This window comes from Macrosteles quadrilineatus, unplaced genomic scaffold (genome assembly GCF_028750875.1).
Source record: "Macrosteles quadrilineatus isolate MER2022 unplaced genomic scaffold, UCM_ALF_1.0 Scaffold_13__1_contigs__length_4303367, whole genome shotgun sequence".
NCBI lineage: Eukaryota > Metazoa > Arthropoda > Insecta > Hemiptera > Cicadellidae > Macrosteles > Macrosteles quadrilineatus.
The window spans coordinates 3,810,924-3,829,041 of record NW_026542606.1 but is presented as its reverse complement, the minus strand read 5'-3'; the positions used below and the strand labels follow the sequence as shown (position 1 = coordinate 3,829,041).

The 18,118-nt window shown below is 36.4% G+C and overlaps 2 protein-coding genes across 4 annotated transcripts in view; one reads left to right on the top strand and one right to left on the bottom strand.

The window, feature by feature from the left end:
• Positions 1 to 416: 416 nt before the first annotated feature.
• LOC129004976 (centrosome and spindle pole associated protein 1-like) lies at positions 417 to 5,735 on the bottom strand. The gene is made up of 3 exons (XM_054433706.1): positions 5,597 to 5,735; positions 1,541 to 1,832; positions 417 to 523 (listed from the first exon to the last, which is right to left on the bottom strand). Exons 1-3 carry the CDS (start codon positions 5,733 to 5,735, stop codon positions 460 to 462), a joined length of 495 nt encoding a protein of 164 aa, XP_054289681.1. The 3' UTR covers positions 417 to 459.
• Positions 5,736 to 8,118: 2,383 nt separating this feature from the next.
• Positions 8,119 to 18,118, top strand: part of LOC129004932 (sedoheptulokinase-like) — a 46,828-nt gene continuing 36,828 nt past the window's right edge. For 2 of the 3 annotated variants that reach the window (XM_054433645.1, XM_054433647.1), the window contains exon 1: positions 8,119 to 8,445. The gene's annotated coding sequence lies outside the window, so the exon portion shown is untranslated. Of the gene's footprint in view, positions 8,446 to 16,482; positions 16,756 to 18,118 lie in introns of all 3 variants that reach the window. The other variant, XM_054433646.1, reaches the window with a different exon arrangement.

The following is an 18,118-nucleotide window of genomic DNA, read 5'->3' as shown; positions in this document are numbered from 1 at the left end:
ATTACCAATTATGCCAACAGATAGAGGACACTTTAACGGACACGACAGTATCAACATTATGTACCTGGGGAGTAGGATAAGGGGGGTAAAATCGGCAAAAAGTAGTGCACACGCTACAAAAAATCTATTGCTGGCCGCTTTGCGGCAAAATACGTCCGCGATGCATATTACCGATGATGCCAACAGATATAGGACACTTTAACGGACACGACAGTATCAACATTATGTACCTGGGGAGTAGGTTAGATAGAGATTAGATTAGATAGAGTAGGAAAGATAGGAAAATCATAGAGCACCACCACAACAGTTTATTCACAAACCTACAAATATGAAAAAATAAAAAATAAAAAAATGGAACAAAGAGGTAAAGTATTTTTACAATAATTCATAAACAATATAAAAAATAACATGAAATATAAATTGTATCTTAAATTAGAAATATTGCAAAAAAAAATGAAATTAATTTGATTCTCCATCTTCTAGGTCGTCATTTTGATTCCCCCCATTGTGTCGATTGTAGTAGCTGAAACAAAAATTTATATTAAATCCTGTATTATATTAACAAACTAGCAGAGTATCTGTCCTTCATAAGAGGTTGGCATTTTAGTATGAAATGCTTATTGCAGTTATACTTGTTCTTGGAGTTTACAATGGAAGAAGACACGGTTAAAGAAAATTTACCTTTTTTTAATTCACGGTAGTCCTATGCTATTATTTTTGGGAAAAAAATTTATTTAGTTTGTTACTATAGCAACATTGCCCACTTATAAAGGAAATAGATCTTAAAACATATTTATCCATTTTCCATTTCACCAACCTCCTCGTCTCCTTCGTCATCAAACCTATTGCAGTTGCTGAAATGAAAATTAATATTAAAACCTGTATTATATATACAAACTAGCAGTGTATCCGTTCTTGGTATGGGTCCATCTACCACAGCCAGAATGTTCTACCACTGCCTGTAAACATAAAACAGTTAAATTCTCTTTTTCACACTTGTTAATGATAGTAGAACCTCGATAACAAGACTCTGATGGTGATTATGAAATTGGACTTGTTATCAAGGTTGACCTGTTATTGTGGTTTGTAATAACATGTGATTAGGGGTAAAATAAATTCAAGGGGATTTGAAAATTACACTTGTTATTAAGGGTGACTTGTTATTGAGGGTCTTTTAATCAAGGTTCTACTGTAGTTGCTTCAACTTAGATATTTAAAAAAATGCAATAAAAATTAATCGTGCTGCACCATGTAGGTAGGCTACTGTAAACCTTACAACTTTACAACCTTACACTGTACTTATAACTTGACAACTGTACAACCTTACAACGACATACAATTTAGTTATTGATGATATTAAATCTGTCATACACAATGAGAACTGTCAAAGTAGGATTGTTTACACTTAAGATTTATGTAACTGTTGTGCTGTATGATATTAATTTATGTATAGGTAACCATAAATTAATAAAGGTTTGCATATTTTTAATATGCACTCCTGGATTTTTAATATTACAGTTTTGGTAATGTGATAACTTACTGTTCATTATGCCTGTCCCCTTCTTCTCTTCCTCTTCTCTCTGCCCTCCTCTCTTCATCCATTAGGCCTCTCACTACTATGTGTTCCGCTCTTCTTTCCAAATCCCTTTCTTCCTGTCTTTCACGCACTCTCTCACCTCTTTCACGCACTCTCTCACCTCCTCTTTCACGCACTCTCTCACCTCCTCTCTCACTTCCTCTCGCACCTCCTCGTCCGAATTCCCTCCGTCTTCCTAACATCCTCCAGCCGCGGAGGATGTTAATAAAACATTGTTCGTTGTATTTAAATTGCTCTGTAAACAGATATTGCAATAAATTAAAATATATACAATACATATAGTATACAATAGACAATTATTATATAGTTATTATAGACAATTATACAATACAAAGACTATTAACGCGAGTTGCGTACACTACTTTACCTACGACCGTTTTTTTAATTACTATCAATCTGGATTTAATTACTAACAATCACTACTAATAACTTTTTAGAGAGGTTAAGTTTTCGTGTATTGTCATTGCCACTGAAAGTGGTGCAACGACTTGTTGTATAATCAGCTGATTTCCTGTAATAACGTGTTTGTTAAACTTCGTTGACTATCAGCAGGGGTGCCCATCCCCCCCAAAGCTCACGTCGCAGAATCCCCCCCAAATTCGTTGTTTAACCCATGCCGGAAGATCTGGGGTTATGTTTATAATGCGGGTACCCATAGTTATGTTTATAATGTGGGGAGGGAAGGGGTGCCCCCGACACTTCTTTAAATTTATGGGAATTTAAGCGTTTGAATCAAACTTTTAACCCAATTTAAATGGACAATTTTCCTTTAAAACTCTAGTAGCAAACTATTTGTTGGTTTAGTTTTAATTTAAATGAGTTGGATTTTTAACATGCACACAATTTGAATCAAAATTGGCCAAGTAGTTTTTTTATCCGATTTTCCATGAATTTAACAGGTTTTAAAAGGGAAAATCACAAAAGTTGCAATAACTTTTGAACCATAATTTCTACGGCATAGAGGCCTAAACTAGAGGCCTTTTACTAGGCCTAAACTTAATACTATATTTCATGCCTAGGGCCAAAAATGAGGTTTAGCTGGTTCGAGGTAGTTTTTAAGTTCGATACGAGGTCGAGGACTTAAAACGATCGAGAACTATTTCAGTCCGTGGTACGAACGCTATTATTCACCACCCCACACTATACCCTATTACCACTAATTCACCTCAATGATAATGCACTGCACACTGATATCAGGGACGTATTTAAGTATCTGCCGCCTCTAGGCAACAAAGTTTGCCGCCGCCCCTCCCGCTCCCACTTTTCAACGCACTCCCCGACCTCACTAATATCACTCCATTGGCCAATACATGCCCTGTCAGCTGGTTTTGTGGAAAAATAATCGGTAATATTGCATGCTGCATCAACAAATTTAATAACTTTTCACCACACTATGATGTTTTTAGTTGTTTTACATGCGTTAATTGGTGGCTGAAAGTTGCTGGCCATGCCAGCTGTCATCGTCATTTGGGGACCGAGCAGGTTCTTACATCCCTAGGGCCGCAAAATCAGCTGATCGCTTACTTTTTTAAACATGAATGCATATTAAATACACAATCAGTATCCATAGCATTGCAATAGAATTGTTTTATTGTCACCACTGCCTTGCAACTATTTATTTGAATTTTTGCTGATTCCTCAAATTATTTCTTCACATAACCTTAAAGTTCTAGTTGTGTTGACTATCAGTGTGCATCATTATTGTGGTAATAGTGCTATTACGGTATAGTGTGGTGGAAAATGGCGTTCGTACCACGGACCGAAATGGTTTTGCAGCTCTCGATCGTTTTAGGTTGACTTCGTCTTGAACCTAAAAACTATCTCGAGCCGGCGAAACCTCATTTTCGGCCCTAGGTACGAAATATACTATTTCGACCCCTTTTAACAAACGTTTTTTGTGCCGTTCTTTTTGCAAAACATTCTGACTTGGATAGGCCTACACGGAATGCACCATTTTTTTTTATCTAATCAGTATTTTTACAATCCCATTTTGCGGCTTAAAACGGCACACAAAATCGTCTGTATACAATGGTTCTTATAACGCTTTTCATTGAACACTATTAGTCAGATCCACTTGAGAGATTGGCTTTGATTTGAAATGAAAGAAATATGTTTTCTTAAACTATTTTTTTCTTACAAAAAACACATGAATCGCAAAGAAAAATTACGTACTTTTACTGAAAGAATAATATACAATTTTAAATTAGTTAAGTTTGGTACAGTGGTAAGTATTTAGTTCACACTTTCCAAGAATCTTTCAGCTATAGTGCTGCCACTGCGTAGTGGTGTATAAAGTAAACAGAAGGGAGTGTTTTCTACGTTTGTCACTAGACATAGCGGCCGGCACGGCGACCCGCTCCCGCGGCGAGCGTGTCCGCCAGACCAATAGGGGCAGCAGGCAGCACGGACAACTCTACACAGCTGTGTAATAAACTATTGACGTTTGTTTGACTTGGATGCGTTCTGAAATAGTTGTATACTTAATAAAAATATTTGAAATGGCTATTTTGCCGTTCCCAAAATTATTTGCTAAAATTTTTTTAGATTAAAACTTTGTTTTTTATTTTTTTACCCTCAAAATGTTGCCGCCCCTAAAATTTGCCGCCCTAGGCGGTCGCCTAGTCCGCCTATTCGGAAATATGTCCCTGACTGATATAGTCAACACAACTACAACTTTAAGGTCATGTGGATAAATAATTTGAGGAATCAGCAAAAATAATAATATAAATAGTTGCTAGGCAGCGGTGACAATAAAACAACTCTATTGCAATGCTATGGATACTGTTGTGTATTTAAAGCGGGCAGCTGATTTTGCAGCCCTAGGGATGTAAAAACCTGCTCGATCCCCGAATGACGATGACAGCTGGCATGGCCTGCAAAACGTAACTTTCAGCCACAAATTAATGTACCTATATGTAAAATAGTTAAAAACATCATAGTGTGGTAAAATAGTTTATTACGTTACTAGTCCTGAATCCCGTGCCAGACGAAGTGGAGTAGTGGTTTTTTTATACGAGTCCGGCCAACACATTTTGGACGAGTGACGTACGATAGTTTACGCCATACTACTAAATCCGTTCAAATCCCTATATATTACCACCAACTAAAGGACTAAAAATCACTAGTCATAACCTCTAAGAGAGGTTATGTTTTTGTTATAACCACTCATTGCCACCCAAATACAGTATAATCAGCTGATTGGTGTCCGGCAAAACTCATAGTACAGTAGTACTGTATGAAACCCCATTTGATTAAGGACAAACAGCTGTTTTCTGGACTAGATCCTTGCATGGGAAGTTCGTCAAAATAGTGTAGTGTGGCGTAAAATAGCTATTTACATTAAATAAATCATAAATCTTTATTGGTCATTAAATAACATATGTTACAATAGACCTCGTTAACAAAAAAAGGGCCATAGATTCTAGTAACATGGTCTATAACATGGAATCTTCACTAAACTTAAATATAACAAAGACAACAAGAAAATACTAAAAAAGCGTTTGATCTACCTAGTTTGATGTCGCATTTTGCGACATCAAACCCCCCTGTGGGCACCCCTGACTATCAGTTTTCATTACTATTATTGTGAATATAGTAGTAGTGTGGTGAAAAATAGTAGGTATTCGTACCATGGACCGAAATTGGTTTTGCAGCTCTCGATCGATTTTGGTGTTCGACTTTGCCTCGAACTTAAAAAACTATCTCGAGCCGGCAAAACCTCGTTTTTTGGTAACCTAGGTACGAAATATACTATATTGTGCCATTATTCCAAATTATGAGTAATAAAGGATGTTGCAATTATTCTGACCAATAATAGGCTACAAATACTATCCTCATGTTACGGAAGTAACATGCTGTTATTATGTTGCAATTTATGCACAGTTATTCTGGTTATTAGTTTGTAGTAGTTATTAGTAGTTGGCCAACATGTTACAACTGTCCCTACACACAAATTGTAAATGAGTTTGACGTTTCATTTATATTTTTCCTGCAACTTACCGAGCATTCCAACCACCAGGTATGTGTTGGCCCAAGGGACGCTTTCGGCGACTCGGTTGGCAATCGACACCCGCCGAAGAGCCTCCTCCGACACCACATAGGTGGACGCAGCCGTTAAGTTTAACTTTTTGTTAGGCATCTGTGAAAATAATATTTTCCAAACTTAGTCTTCACTTTAAGTTCAATATGTTATGTCCTTGCTGAAAAGTTTTCACATTTCTAAAGTATGTCTGGGCCTACTAATGTAACTTTTGCTCTAACAGGGACAGCTAGAGAGGGTAGGCCAGGCCCACCTTTGATTTTGATGGATATTTCAAAAAAGATAAATAAATGAATAGATGTAATGATAATTAAATAAAGGAAAAACAGTACAAGTAATTAATTTTTAATCAAAATTTTCCAAAGTCCCCCTTTTGCAGGGAAGCCCTTCAAACCTCTTGTACCCTGCTGGTCAAACTACCTACTTCTTGATCCTTGTCAGCCCTACCCAATGTGAATGGCAGCACTTCGTTTAAGTTAGGATCTACCTAAGTTAATAGATTAAAATGAACTTTAGGTATTTATTTAGTACGACAAATGTTTGTTTATAGCTTTATTATTATTATTATTATTATTATTATCTAATTATTACACTCAGATTAGATATTACTAATCTGAGCTTATACTAACAACTTGTAACATGCCTGTAACCGAGCCCTTCAATCCCAATTTAAAAAAACCCCTAATTTGACAAACAATTTAAATAAGTTATTACCAGTAACCTAGTAATAGTAGTACAACATAAATTACTACCTACTTCAAATTTAGGGAACTAAAACTAGGGTGACTTTAACGACTTTCTCTAATAACATAACTTGCATGGCTTACCTCGTCAGCTCAGCACAGCACAGCACTCTCCTGTAATGGCTATGGCTGGCAACGAAAACGTGGACTGGTGGACACTGGACAACGACAACGATGATGTACCGGATATATCAGGGTTGCCACCCGTAAGCACCTTCGCCGCCAATGTAAGTGATAGGGTGACGCGGCGGGACCATCGTGCCTTTAACATAACCACAGGTGGCAACCCTGACAACCCAGCCACGAGGGATGAGGGTTGCCACCTTTATAGCTACCACTTTCCCTTACAGCACGGTTGGCTGGTTTGGATGGGTGACGATTGACGACCGATTCTCTTACACCGCCAAGGTCAGGCCCAGTCCCCAGGTACATAATGTTGATACTGTCGTGTCCATTAAAGTGTCCTCTATCTGTTGGCGTAATCGGTAATATGCATCGCGGACGTATTTTGCCGCAAAACAACCAGCAATAGATTTTTTTGTGGCGCGCACACTACTTTTTGCCGATTTTACCCCCCTTATCCTACTCCCCAGGTACATAATGTTGATACTGTCGTGTCCGTTAAATTGTCTTCTATCTGTTGGCATAATCGGTAATATGCATCGCGGACGTATTTTGCCGCAAAACGGCCAGCAATAGATTTTTTGTGGCGCGCGCACTACTTTTTGCCGATTTTACCCCCCTTATCCTAGTCCCCAGGTACATAATGTTGATACTGTCGTGTCCGTTAAAGTATCCTCTATCTGTTGGCATAATTGGTAATATGCATCGCGGACTTATTTTGCCGCAAAACGGCCAGCAATAGATTTTTTGTGGCGCGCGCACTACTTTTTGCCGATTTTACCCCCCTTATCCTACTCCCCAGGTACATAATGTTGATACTGTCGTGTCCGTTAAAGTGTCCTCTATCTGTTGGCATAATCGGTAATATGCATCGCGGACGTATTTTGCCGCAAAACAACCAGCAATAGATTTTTTGTGGCGCGCACACTACTTTTTGCCGATTTTACCCCCCTTATCCTACTCCCCAGGTACATAATGTTGATACTGTCGTGTCCGTTAAAGTGTCTTCTATCTGTTGGCATAATCGGTAATATGCATCGCGGACGTATTTTGCCGCAAAACGGCCAGCAATAGATTTTTTGTGGCGCGCGCACTTCTTATTGCCAAGTTATTGCCAGGATCACACAAGTCTGGTTCGCGAACAAGTTTATCCTGCTTTACACCTTTAAACCAAATTTCATCGAAATAGGACAAAAATTACTCAAGTTATCGCGTTCACGGACACATATATATATATATATATAAATCTATATATATACATATATAAAAATTTTAACGAATGGTGTTTTTGGCCTCTGGGGACATCAAAATGAAAAAGTAAATCGGTCCCGGGTCTAGGTCTTACCTTGCCACCTACGGTAATAGCTTACTTCCCTATAGGGAAATTCGCTAAAATTAATTTAATTTTTTTAGTTTTATAATATTTTTTATTTTTAATTTTTAAATTCTCATTTTGTCTGTATTAAAAAACTGCAGCTGAAATAAAAATTGTGCGGACGGGAGCAGCCGACGTGACGTGACAGGACGACAGGCGCAGACGACGCTCGCTCGAAGTTAAGATGTCGCGGGAGGGAGGGAGAAAAATGATAAAAATTATGGACTAAAAACGTTCAAAGTCCATTGTTAACTAATATTTTGTTTTCTTGTTGTTGTTAGTTTATTTGCTGGAGGAATCGGAGTTGTAGGCTAGTAGGCTACCTAGCGTGAAATTGTTTTGTAAACTTTTCCCTTTTCGTAGTGGAGTGGAGAGTGGAGGTTATGGTATCCCACTTAGGCCTATTTGTATTCTGTGCTTCAGCTATGAATAGCAATAGACAGTGACTTTAAATTACATTTAATATGATAATAGACAGCATTCACGTGCAATGTAGCACTTGTCCTCCAGAGGTGGATGTGGGGGAGAGCTTAGAACACTAAATTGCTTCCACTGATTTGAAATAAAGGTAAGAAAGATGAAAGATCTTAAGTTATTTTGATAGGCCTATCATTACTAGCCTAGGCTGGAACCTGACTTCAAACACTAACTTGTTAATTTATCTTGCTTAATTTATGGCAACACTCCATCAGTGTTAAAGATGTAGCCTATTAATGGTTTAACATAAGGGCAACTTTGCATTTTAACTGAGCTACTACCTAGGCTATTTGGAAGATTAATTAATACCGGAAGGCCTATCAATTAATTTTTTCAATAAGTTATATAACTTAAGTTAGATATTTTGGGTACACTTCCATATCTGTTGGCACAAACAACTGAATGAAAATATCGATCGAAATATCGATTAAGTTTATTTGATACCTACCTATATCGTTTGGTTAGTTAGGTAAGGTTAACCTAACCCAACTAACCAAACGATATATCAAATTAAACAATTTGATAATCAATTAAACAATTTGATAATCAATATTTCTCATTCGGTTGTTTGTGCCAACAGATATGGAAGTGTACCGGTACCCGATATTTTTGTGTATCAAATATAGGCTACATGGAAAACGAACCATTGCTACTTTTTAAACCAAAAAGAATAGGCTATTGGATTTCATAACATTTTTGTACAGTTTTTACAAACGCGTAGTAGGCTAGGCCTAGGCATATAGCCTAGATATAAACACACATTAGTTGGAAATAATTAGATAACATTTGAATAGTGAAACTCCAATTATCCGAACTCCAACAAAAAAAAAAAAAACAACAAAAAAACTGGGTGAAATAGGCGTTTCCCCCAAAGTGCCAAAGGTAAAAAGTGCTTAACCTAGTCTAATTTTGATAAGTTAGATAAGGAAAAAATGCCATATAACATAAGTAGTATAAGTTCAGTATTACCCTGATCTTGTTTAGGCAAAAATGATGTATACCTATGGAAGAAATGAAACTGTTCTAAACCAACCGAACTTGCTGTACCATTCCTAAATTCTGTTTGATGACGTAAAGGCATGTGGGGAATATATTGGCTACACTTTAGTAATCTGTCCTACACTCATTGGAATGAAAAATAACGAAATATAGAATATTCTATATACGTATTATTTCATTCTCGGTTAGTTATGCTATGTTAACCTAACTAACAAAACTTGATACTTAATATCAACTGAAATAATCGATATAGGCCTACCGATCGATATATTAATTCGAATGAGTGCAGGGCAAAAAAAATTTTGGAGCCTGTGAGTTGAGTTGGTATTAATATTCTTTAAGAACATGTGTTGTTTTTTATTGAATAACAACAAATAATTCTCATTCTACTCATAACCTGGGCTTTGTTAAATAAAATAAAACTAATTTCTTTATCCAACTTTTATTGTTTTTATTTGGTTATGGGCTACAGAAAATATTAAAAGAATGGATTTAAGAGTGAATGTTGAAAAACTAAGCAATTCTCAATTATGAAGAAGGTGGAAACGCCAGATGGAATTAGTTTTGAGACATCATGGAATTAGTGATCTGATTACTGGTGAAAAGGCAAGGCCTGAAGAAACAGAGGAGCAGAAGCTTAAGGATTTCAAGAAAGGTGACACCTTAGCTCAGGTAGGCCTACTTTATTGTAATTGCTCTAGACGATTCATGTGTAGAATTAACGGCTACTTGTGATAGTGCCATGAAATGTGGCAGAAGCTGTTGAGTACCTATATATGAACAATCATCAAGTCAGAGACTAGATAGAACAATGGAACAGTTCTTTACATCTAGTACCTATAACTGATGGAGAAGATTTGATTAAATATATCTCAAGATTGCAGTTGAACTTCAGAGAAGTGAATGATGAACTTAAAAAGCATAAAGCTTCAGAACTGCCAGAACTTGTGTTCATGTCAAGGATTATGAGTACACTAGGCTACCTAAAGAATTCTTTGAGTCCAAGAGTGTGGGGGAAAGCATACCAGTGAAAGACAGAAGTGTTGATTTGCTAATAGAGAGAATTCGTCTGATTGAGTCCAGGCTACCTAGGTCTATGAATTAAATGATAATGGACAAGCCTTACAGGTTAGTAGAAATATCACAAGTTCATTCTCAGAAGGCAAAAGGCATTCTGTAAAGAAGAAAATAAAGTGTTTTATTTGTAAGGGATCACACTATGCTAGTCAGTGTCCAAAGAAATCAGAAAAGAAGACAAAAACACAACAGAGCCTGGAAAAGGTAACAGTGGTCCATTCTTGTGTTTTGTAGCAAAGGAGCACAGGAAAGACAACTTTATTGCAGACTCTGGAGCATTGCAGAATATGTGTTTCCGGAGGAACTTCTTTCACACATATCAGAGGTTTACTTCACAAATATTAAAAAGTGCTCAGTCATTGTGGGAAATGGTGATGATATTTAGGCAGTTGGAGAGGGTAGTATCCGAGTGTGAATATTGGTAAGAACCGATACATCACAACTTTAGAGAATGTATGGTACATTCCCAAGCTAGGAAGGAACCTGATGTCAGTCAGTACAACAGTGAAGAAAAGATTTACTTTCAAAGTAGGTAACTAAAGAAAAATGTGTCTTCATGAAGAATAACGTTGCACAGCTGTATGGACATTGTGTAAATGGACTCTATGAAGTTGAAATGGATGTTCTGTTGCCGCATGTAGAAGCTGAAACAGTGTGTAGTAGTAAACTGAAAACCATCCAAGAGTGGCATGAATCTCTGGCTCATAAAAATAAGACACATGTGTTAAAAACTCTTAAAAGCAGGGGAATACATGTCAAGGTAGAAGATGAATTTTGTGAAGGTGCGTACTAGGCAAGCAACACAGAGCTACATACCTTTCTTGGACTGTAAAGCCAACAATTGCAGGAGAAATAGTAAGTGGAGATCTTTGTGGTCCTATGGAAAATGTTTCTCTAGGAGGAAGTCGCTACTGCCTGGATTTCAAAGACTACTTTACTAAATTCAGTAGAGTATTTTTCATCAAAAATAAGGCGGAGGTTACAGACTGCATTGAGACATACTTGAATGAATGTCAAACTGCTGGACATGTGGTAAAAACGTTTATGAGTGATGGTGGGACTGATTTTAATAATTTTGCAGTGAAGAAATTGCTCGCTAAACGAGGCATGACTATGAGAACTGTTATGCCTTATACACCAGAAGAAAATGGTTCTATTGAACGGCAAATGCGCACGTTAGTTGAATCAGCAAGAAGCATGTTGTATTCAAAAAGATTGCCAAAGAGCTTATGGGCAGAGGCAATGAACACAGCGTGTCATGTGATCAATCGGACAGGACCAACAAGTACAGAAGGTAGGCTACACCTTTATGAAATGAAATGAAATGTTCATTTGTCACATAGAATTTACATAATTGTGATACATCACCAGTAAACATATGGCACGTCAGTTTTTCACAACAAAATACATGATATTATATATTTTATTTCATTGTAGTTAGTAATATATTAAAAAATAGGTCAGAAGATTAAAATATAACAAAAAGAGTTAACAAAAAAATTCATCAGGACAAAGTAGTTCCAAATGTTCCGTAAGTAGTTTTTTAAAAACATCCATCTTTTCTGTCGATTTGATTTGGTTAGGGAGGTGGTTGAATAGCTTCCTACCCATATACAAAGGAGCTTTCTCATAAATAACTGTTCTATGGATAGGGAACTGAAGAGTGTCTATGTCGAGTGTTATATGGATGTTGGTGATTTTTTGATGAGAATGAGGTCAAGTGTTTTTTAACAAATATACATAGTTGATATATATACACAGCATGAATTGTTAAATAGTTTCAAATGTACAAACAGAGGACGACAAGAAGTACGAGGTGCAGTATCAGTTAAAACTCTTATGGCCTTTTTTTGAAGAATAAAATATGAACTTTGGTATGGAAAAGGACCAGCACCAATTGAACATTTTTGACCGTTGGTTACAGAAAGCTATGTCCATATCCCAAAACAGAAACGGAAGAAATGGTCAGCAAAATCAGTTCCAGGAAAATTGGTTGAGTATATTGCGATTAACGAGATGGATTTCGAGTCTACAACAGTCACACAATAGTGGTCAGTAGAGATGTTGTCTTTAAACCTTATCAGAAAGGAGAGGTTGTCAGAGCAGAGGGCATCACAGAAGATTTGGCTAAGACTGTTCCTGATGAAGACAAAGAACTTGACAAAACCGTGTCCATTCCTATCCTATGCGAAGACAAGAGTCAGCCAATCAATTATCAAGGGGAAAATGAAGAAGCTGAACCTGATGAAATTGAATATTGTGAACAACCGGAAGAGGAAAATTGACCGGGAAGGCAAAGGCAACCACCTAGTTATCTTCAAGATTATTTTCTTGTAGCTGAAGCTGGACCAACATATAATGAGGCCGTTAGTAGTGAAGGGTGGTTTCATTGGCAGGCAGCTATGAATGATGAGATGGCATCTCTTCGAAAACACCAAGTTTACAAGCTCGTACCGTTACCCAAGAACAAGAAAGCAATTGGAGTAAGATGGGTTCTTTCAAAGAAGAAAACTCCAGATCGATACAAAGCTAGACTTGTTGCAAAGGGCTACGCTCAGAAAGAAGGAGTAGATTATTTTAGCACCTACAGTCCTGTAGCAAGATTCGATACTCTAAGGACAGTATTAAATATATCAGCACAGGAAAGCATGTTTTTTAAACAATTTGGTGTAAACAGCATTTTTACATTCAAAGCTAGATGAAGAGGTTTATGTCGAGCAACCTGAAGGCTATAACGACAACTCCGGAAGAGTATGGAAACTACAACGTAGTTTTTACGGCCTTAAGCAAAGTCCTAAGTGTTGGAATAAAAGACTTACTGAGTTCGTGAAATCTCAAAATTTCAAACCGAGTACAGCAGATCCTTCTTTGTTCCTTCGTGAAGGAAATGGCGAAAATATGTTCGTCATCATTTATGTGGACGATGGACTTATATGTGGTACTTGTGAAAAACAAGTGAATTTTTTTGTGCAGAACTTGAAACAAAACTTTGAAATCAAAGTATCAAAACCTGAAACTTACCTTGGAATCGAGATTGTTCAAACAAGTAATGGAATAGTTCTCAGCCAGAGGGCATACTTAGATCAAGTTCTAGAAAGGTATCGGATGTCAAACTGTAACGCAGTGTCAACACCATTTGACAAATCTGATGTCAACACAAATGCAAAGCCTCTATCAACAGATGTGCCGTATCGTGAAGCTGTGGGCAGTTTGCTACATTTGACAAACACTCGCCCAGACATCTGCTATGCAGTTAGTATGGTGGCACAGCATGTGACTAGTCCAACCATCAAAGACTGGAACTAAGTCAAGAGAATCCTTCTTTACCTGCAAGGTTCTAAGGACTACGATGCAGACTTCGCAGGTGATGAAAACAGCAGAAAGTCACGTTCAGGATGTCTATGTTTGTTTGCTGGCGGAGCCATTAGTTGGTTTTCATAGAAACAAAGTTGTATCTGACTATCAACTACTGAAGCGGAATATGTTGCTGCTAGTGAAGCTGCTAAGCATGTAATATGTAAGAAGAAATCAGTGGTTCCTTGATCGAATCAACTATGTACATTGACAATGCTGGTGCAGTACAATTAGCACACAATCCTTTAACACATGGAAAAACGAAGCACATCAGTGTTCGGTTCCACTTTGTTAGAGAGTACTTGAACAAAGGATGTTACAAAATGGAACATGTACCTGGAAGACTTCAGTTGGCAGACTTCTTGACGAAGAGTTTACCTTCTAGTCGACTGAAGGAACTTTTGAACCTCCCAGGTTTGAGGGTAAATTTTAAAAAAATTTGAAACCTGAGAGCCTGTGAGTTGAGTTGGTATTAATATTCTTTAAGAACATGTGCTGTTTATTATTGAACAACAACAAATAATTCTCATTGTACTCATAACATGGGCTTTGTTAGACAAAAGTAAAACTAATTTCTTTATCCAACTTTTTTTGTTTTTATTTAGGGCAGATAGCCTACTTAAGTGCAACCGGAATATCAAACAGAATTTTACAATGGTGACTTACAACAAGTTTGGTTTGTTAACTTAAGCTATGTTTGGTTAACTTAGTTTATTTCTTAGAACAGTTTCATTTCAATATAGGCCTAAGTTAATATTTTTTGTAATTATTTGTTGATACCTACTGAACAATATGTATTTATTGTATAGTTGTCAGCTGATAGGCCTTTGTTTGTTGGTTGGTACCTCTGACCCTGCCGTAGGCCTAGGCCTACTTAATTTGTCCATGAACGTTGCCCAAACTGTTTTAGATGAGTCTGTCAGTGTCAAACTGCCAAATGTCAACAATAGTGTATATTTGAGGTTAGTTATTCTAACCATCAACTAACTTAGTAAACAACAACAAACACTCTTCTATTGTGATAAATGTGAATAAACAGCCCACTAATGTCGATCTATTACAACCAGGTAGCCTACTTACTCTACAAATTACTTGTAACACTTATAACAAAACTAACCCTAGTGAAGGGTCAACTGTCCCCAGCAAACCTAGTAGTCAGCCTAGGCCTACTCGGATATTCTCTAACACTAGTGAACGTTCTACTGTATCTCAATGAAGTTAAACGTGAATGAAGTTATTATACAGTCGGGACCACGAAAGTTTGCAGTTGGCGGTAGCCAATCACAAGACAAGGCTAGTGCGACGTTGCCATATCGCCCATTGACAACACTAAATAAATTCCTAAACAATATTTTCAAATCAGCTGGTATTATTAGATTTGGCAACAGCACATTGTCCTCATTGGCTCCTTCAGAGTCACGTGGTAAATAGGCTCCTCCCTCAACTGCAAACTTTTGTGGTCCCGCCTTTAGTTTTTATATCGCAACATGGATAATTAAAGCCTCGTTCATATAATTGTACTTCTTAACTAATATTATCAATGTGAAAATTTGCGTGTTTTTTTTGTCTGTTTGAAGTCCAATCACGCATCAACTACAGGTCGGATAGGTCTTAAATTTGACATGATGATAGCACATATTCCCGATTAACACATAGGCATTTTCTTATCACAAAAATCCTTTCAGACTCCTGTCTGTGGAGTTTCCCATGTTAACATTATGGGTAATCATATTTTAAAAGTAAAAATCGTAAGAATATGTAATAATCGTTACAACAACAACAACTTCATACCTTAATATTTTATACAAAAGTCAAAGACTCCACTGTTTGTGATTACGCATTTTTTTGGTAAATAAAAGGTATACAATGCTAAGCTCTCCACTGAAAAGGCAAATCCAAATATAAATTATCGTCTTGTCAAAACTTTTAACATTATTGAACTAGCCACATTAAGTTGCAAAGAGAAAACGTGACTGCTGTCGAGTAAAAAAGTGTAAATACTCGAGTTTGAGCTTTTATTGAAACGTGACCAGTATACTTACAATAATATAATGTATAAGTTAAATTATTTTTATAAAAATTTATTTCTGCGTTTATGTATGTTAGTTTCTACCTTTTTATGTAGTTTCAATTCATCCTTTCAGTGGGTAGAATTAATAAAGTACAAGGTTTTCGGCACTTTTCTAACAAAGGGCTATTTTGACTTTTTATAAAAAAAAATTTAAAAAATAATGATGTAATCATCATGACATTTTGGCAGCTATTAGAAAATATACTTATAAAACATATTTATACGTTTTAAAATTTTTCATCGGTAAAAAAAATCTCTTACGATATTTGTAATTATATTTTTAATTGAGAGACAGAACAGTTAAGAAACTCGGCCGAAAGCTTGAATTAAAGCTATTAAAAATATAAAAATGTTTTTGATTTGCACATTATGTGTTAACACATAGTTGAGTCACACAGCTAAGTGTTCTTCAATCATTAAAATGCACACCATTAATCAGTAGTTGAGCGCCGGCAGCAGGTGCCTGCTATCTGACCGTGGCAACCACTGTAGAGACTTCTGGCCCAGACTGTACCGTTGGAGATTATGAAATTTGTACATTATGAACCGCTCTGTTTATTTGGTATTTAAACGTTGGAGTTTGTGAAATTTGGACATTGTGAAACGGTGATTATTTGAATGTTATAGATTTGGAGCTAATGAAATTTGGACATTATGAAACGCTCTGTTTATTTAATATATTAACGTTGGACTTTGTGAAATAATCGTTGGAGTTTGTGGAATTTGGAGATTATGAAACGCTCCCTTTACGAAGCATGAATCACAATTCGTGCAATACATTTGCATGCCTATCTAGACCTTTGATTACATTCTTTCAAAACTTGAAGCAGCTTCGGTGAAGTAGAAAGATTATTAATTGGAAGAAACCAATATGTGCAGAGGAAAAGACTGGTGTATTAGGTAAGCGATTATAACATTTTCTTGAGGTGAGATTCAACTACGGTGAGAAAGAATTTATTTTATTAATATATACCGGTAGCACATCCATTGTAAGCTGCTCTTACCTTCCTAATAACTCACCCAATCGTTTCCAGACCTGTTCTTTTATTTTGTAATGCAGCCTTTAAAAGAGATATAAATGTAAAATCACTGACAACATTACACTTTACCTTCGTACAGTGACTAGAGTAGACTTCACTTATGACAAGGTTGTTGCCCGCTCCACTCCCAAACGCAAAAAAAAAAACGAGATTGTTGTTTCAAAGTTAACCGTGATGCTACGCTATGCACACAACAGTGGTTTGTGTGTGCATAGTTACTTGATTGTATGGGTTTGATTTTGTCACTCTGAATGGCATTACTCCGCTCCATTCTCAATCACTGAATGTGTGTTTTACCCTAATTCTTTTGAAAAAAAATGAGTTCCTGTGTGGATTATTCTTTAATCTACAGGGTTTCTCCAACGGCTGTTAAGATTTGTCTTCTTCAAAATTTAGGAGCAATAATCGTTTGCTTAGTACTGTATATTGTTGTTAACACCTGGAAAGTTTTAAGTGATTGTGAATACCCCTATCAGGAGTGATAACAGATGTTTTATCATGTGACACCTGATGTGGTTGAAGTTGATAAGATAAGTTGCTAAGGGCTTGTATTCGGCTTGTTTGATCCTTTACTACCTACTTTTTACATCCATTTAACCTGTGTAAGTAGGCGTACTTTTTCATATTAATCATTGACCTCTTTCTCAATATTTTTATGTTAGTGTATTTGACTTTTATCTAGAATCAAGACTAATGCAGTTAAGAGTTAAGATACCCCCGCTGCAGCAAACCTCCAGACTAAGCAAATTTCCATTTACCTGGTTGGATTTTTACTAAAATAATCCCTTAAAATCATCAGGCTAATTTCCTATATAAATACTGTACCATTAATTTTAATGTGTTGGCTAACTGCTACAAAGAAAGAGGTAAATTTTGTTTTGTAATGTCAATAGCTTAGTATGAAATAAACAAATTTGTTAAATAAATTTGATCAAAATAATACATCCCAAACGAGGAAACTACAACAATTTATGTATAGTCAATGGTATTATCCATAAGAAAAACATAGGAATTAAAATTGTACAGTGTTTAAGAATTTTCTCTGTAACCATTAGGTGTATGGCAACACTTCAATATACTGAATCATTTGTTTTTAAGCTCTACAAACAATTTTGAAAGAAATGGGAAAAATTGAATGTTTTTGGGGTCCAAAAATGGGAAAACCCAATTAAAATTTTACCACATAAAATCCCATTCTATACTGTTTCGCAATCTAGTTTGAA

Excerpts from the sequence above, each read along its gene's own strand:
- LOC129004976 (XM_054433706.1), bottom strand. The coding sequence starts at position 5,735 with ATGCCTAACAAAAAGTTAAACTTAACGGCTGCGTCCACCTATGTGGTG. Across the intron at positions 1,833-5,596 it reads CCTGGTGGTTGGAATGCTCG|AGCAATTTAAATACAACGAA; the intron begins GTAAGTTGCAGG and ends ATCTGTTTACAG. Across the intron at positions 524-1,540 it reads GGGGACAGGCATAATGAACA|CTACTACAATCGACACAATG; the intron begins GTAAGTTATCAC and ends TTTTTGTTTCAG.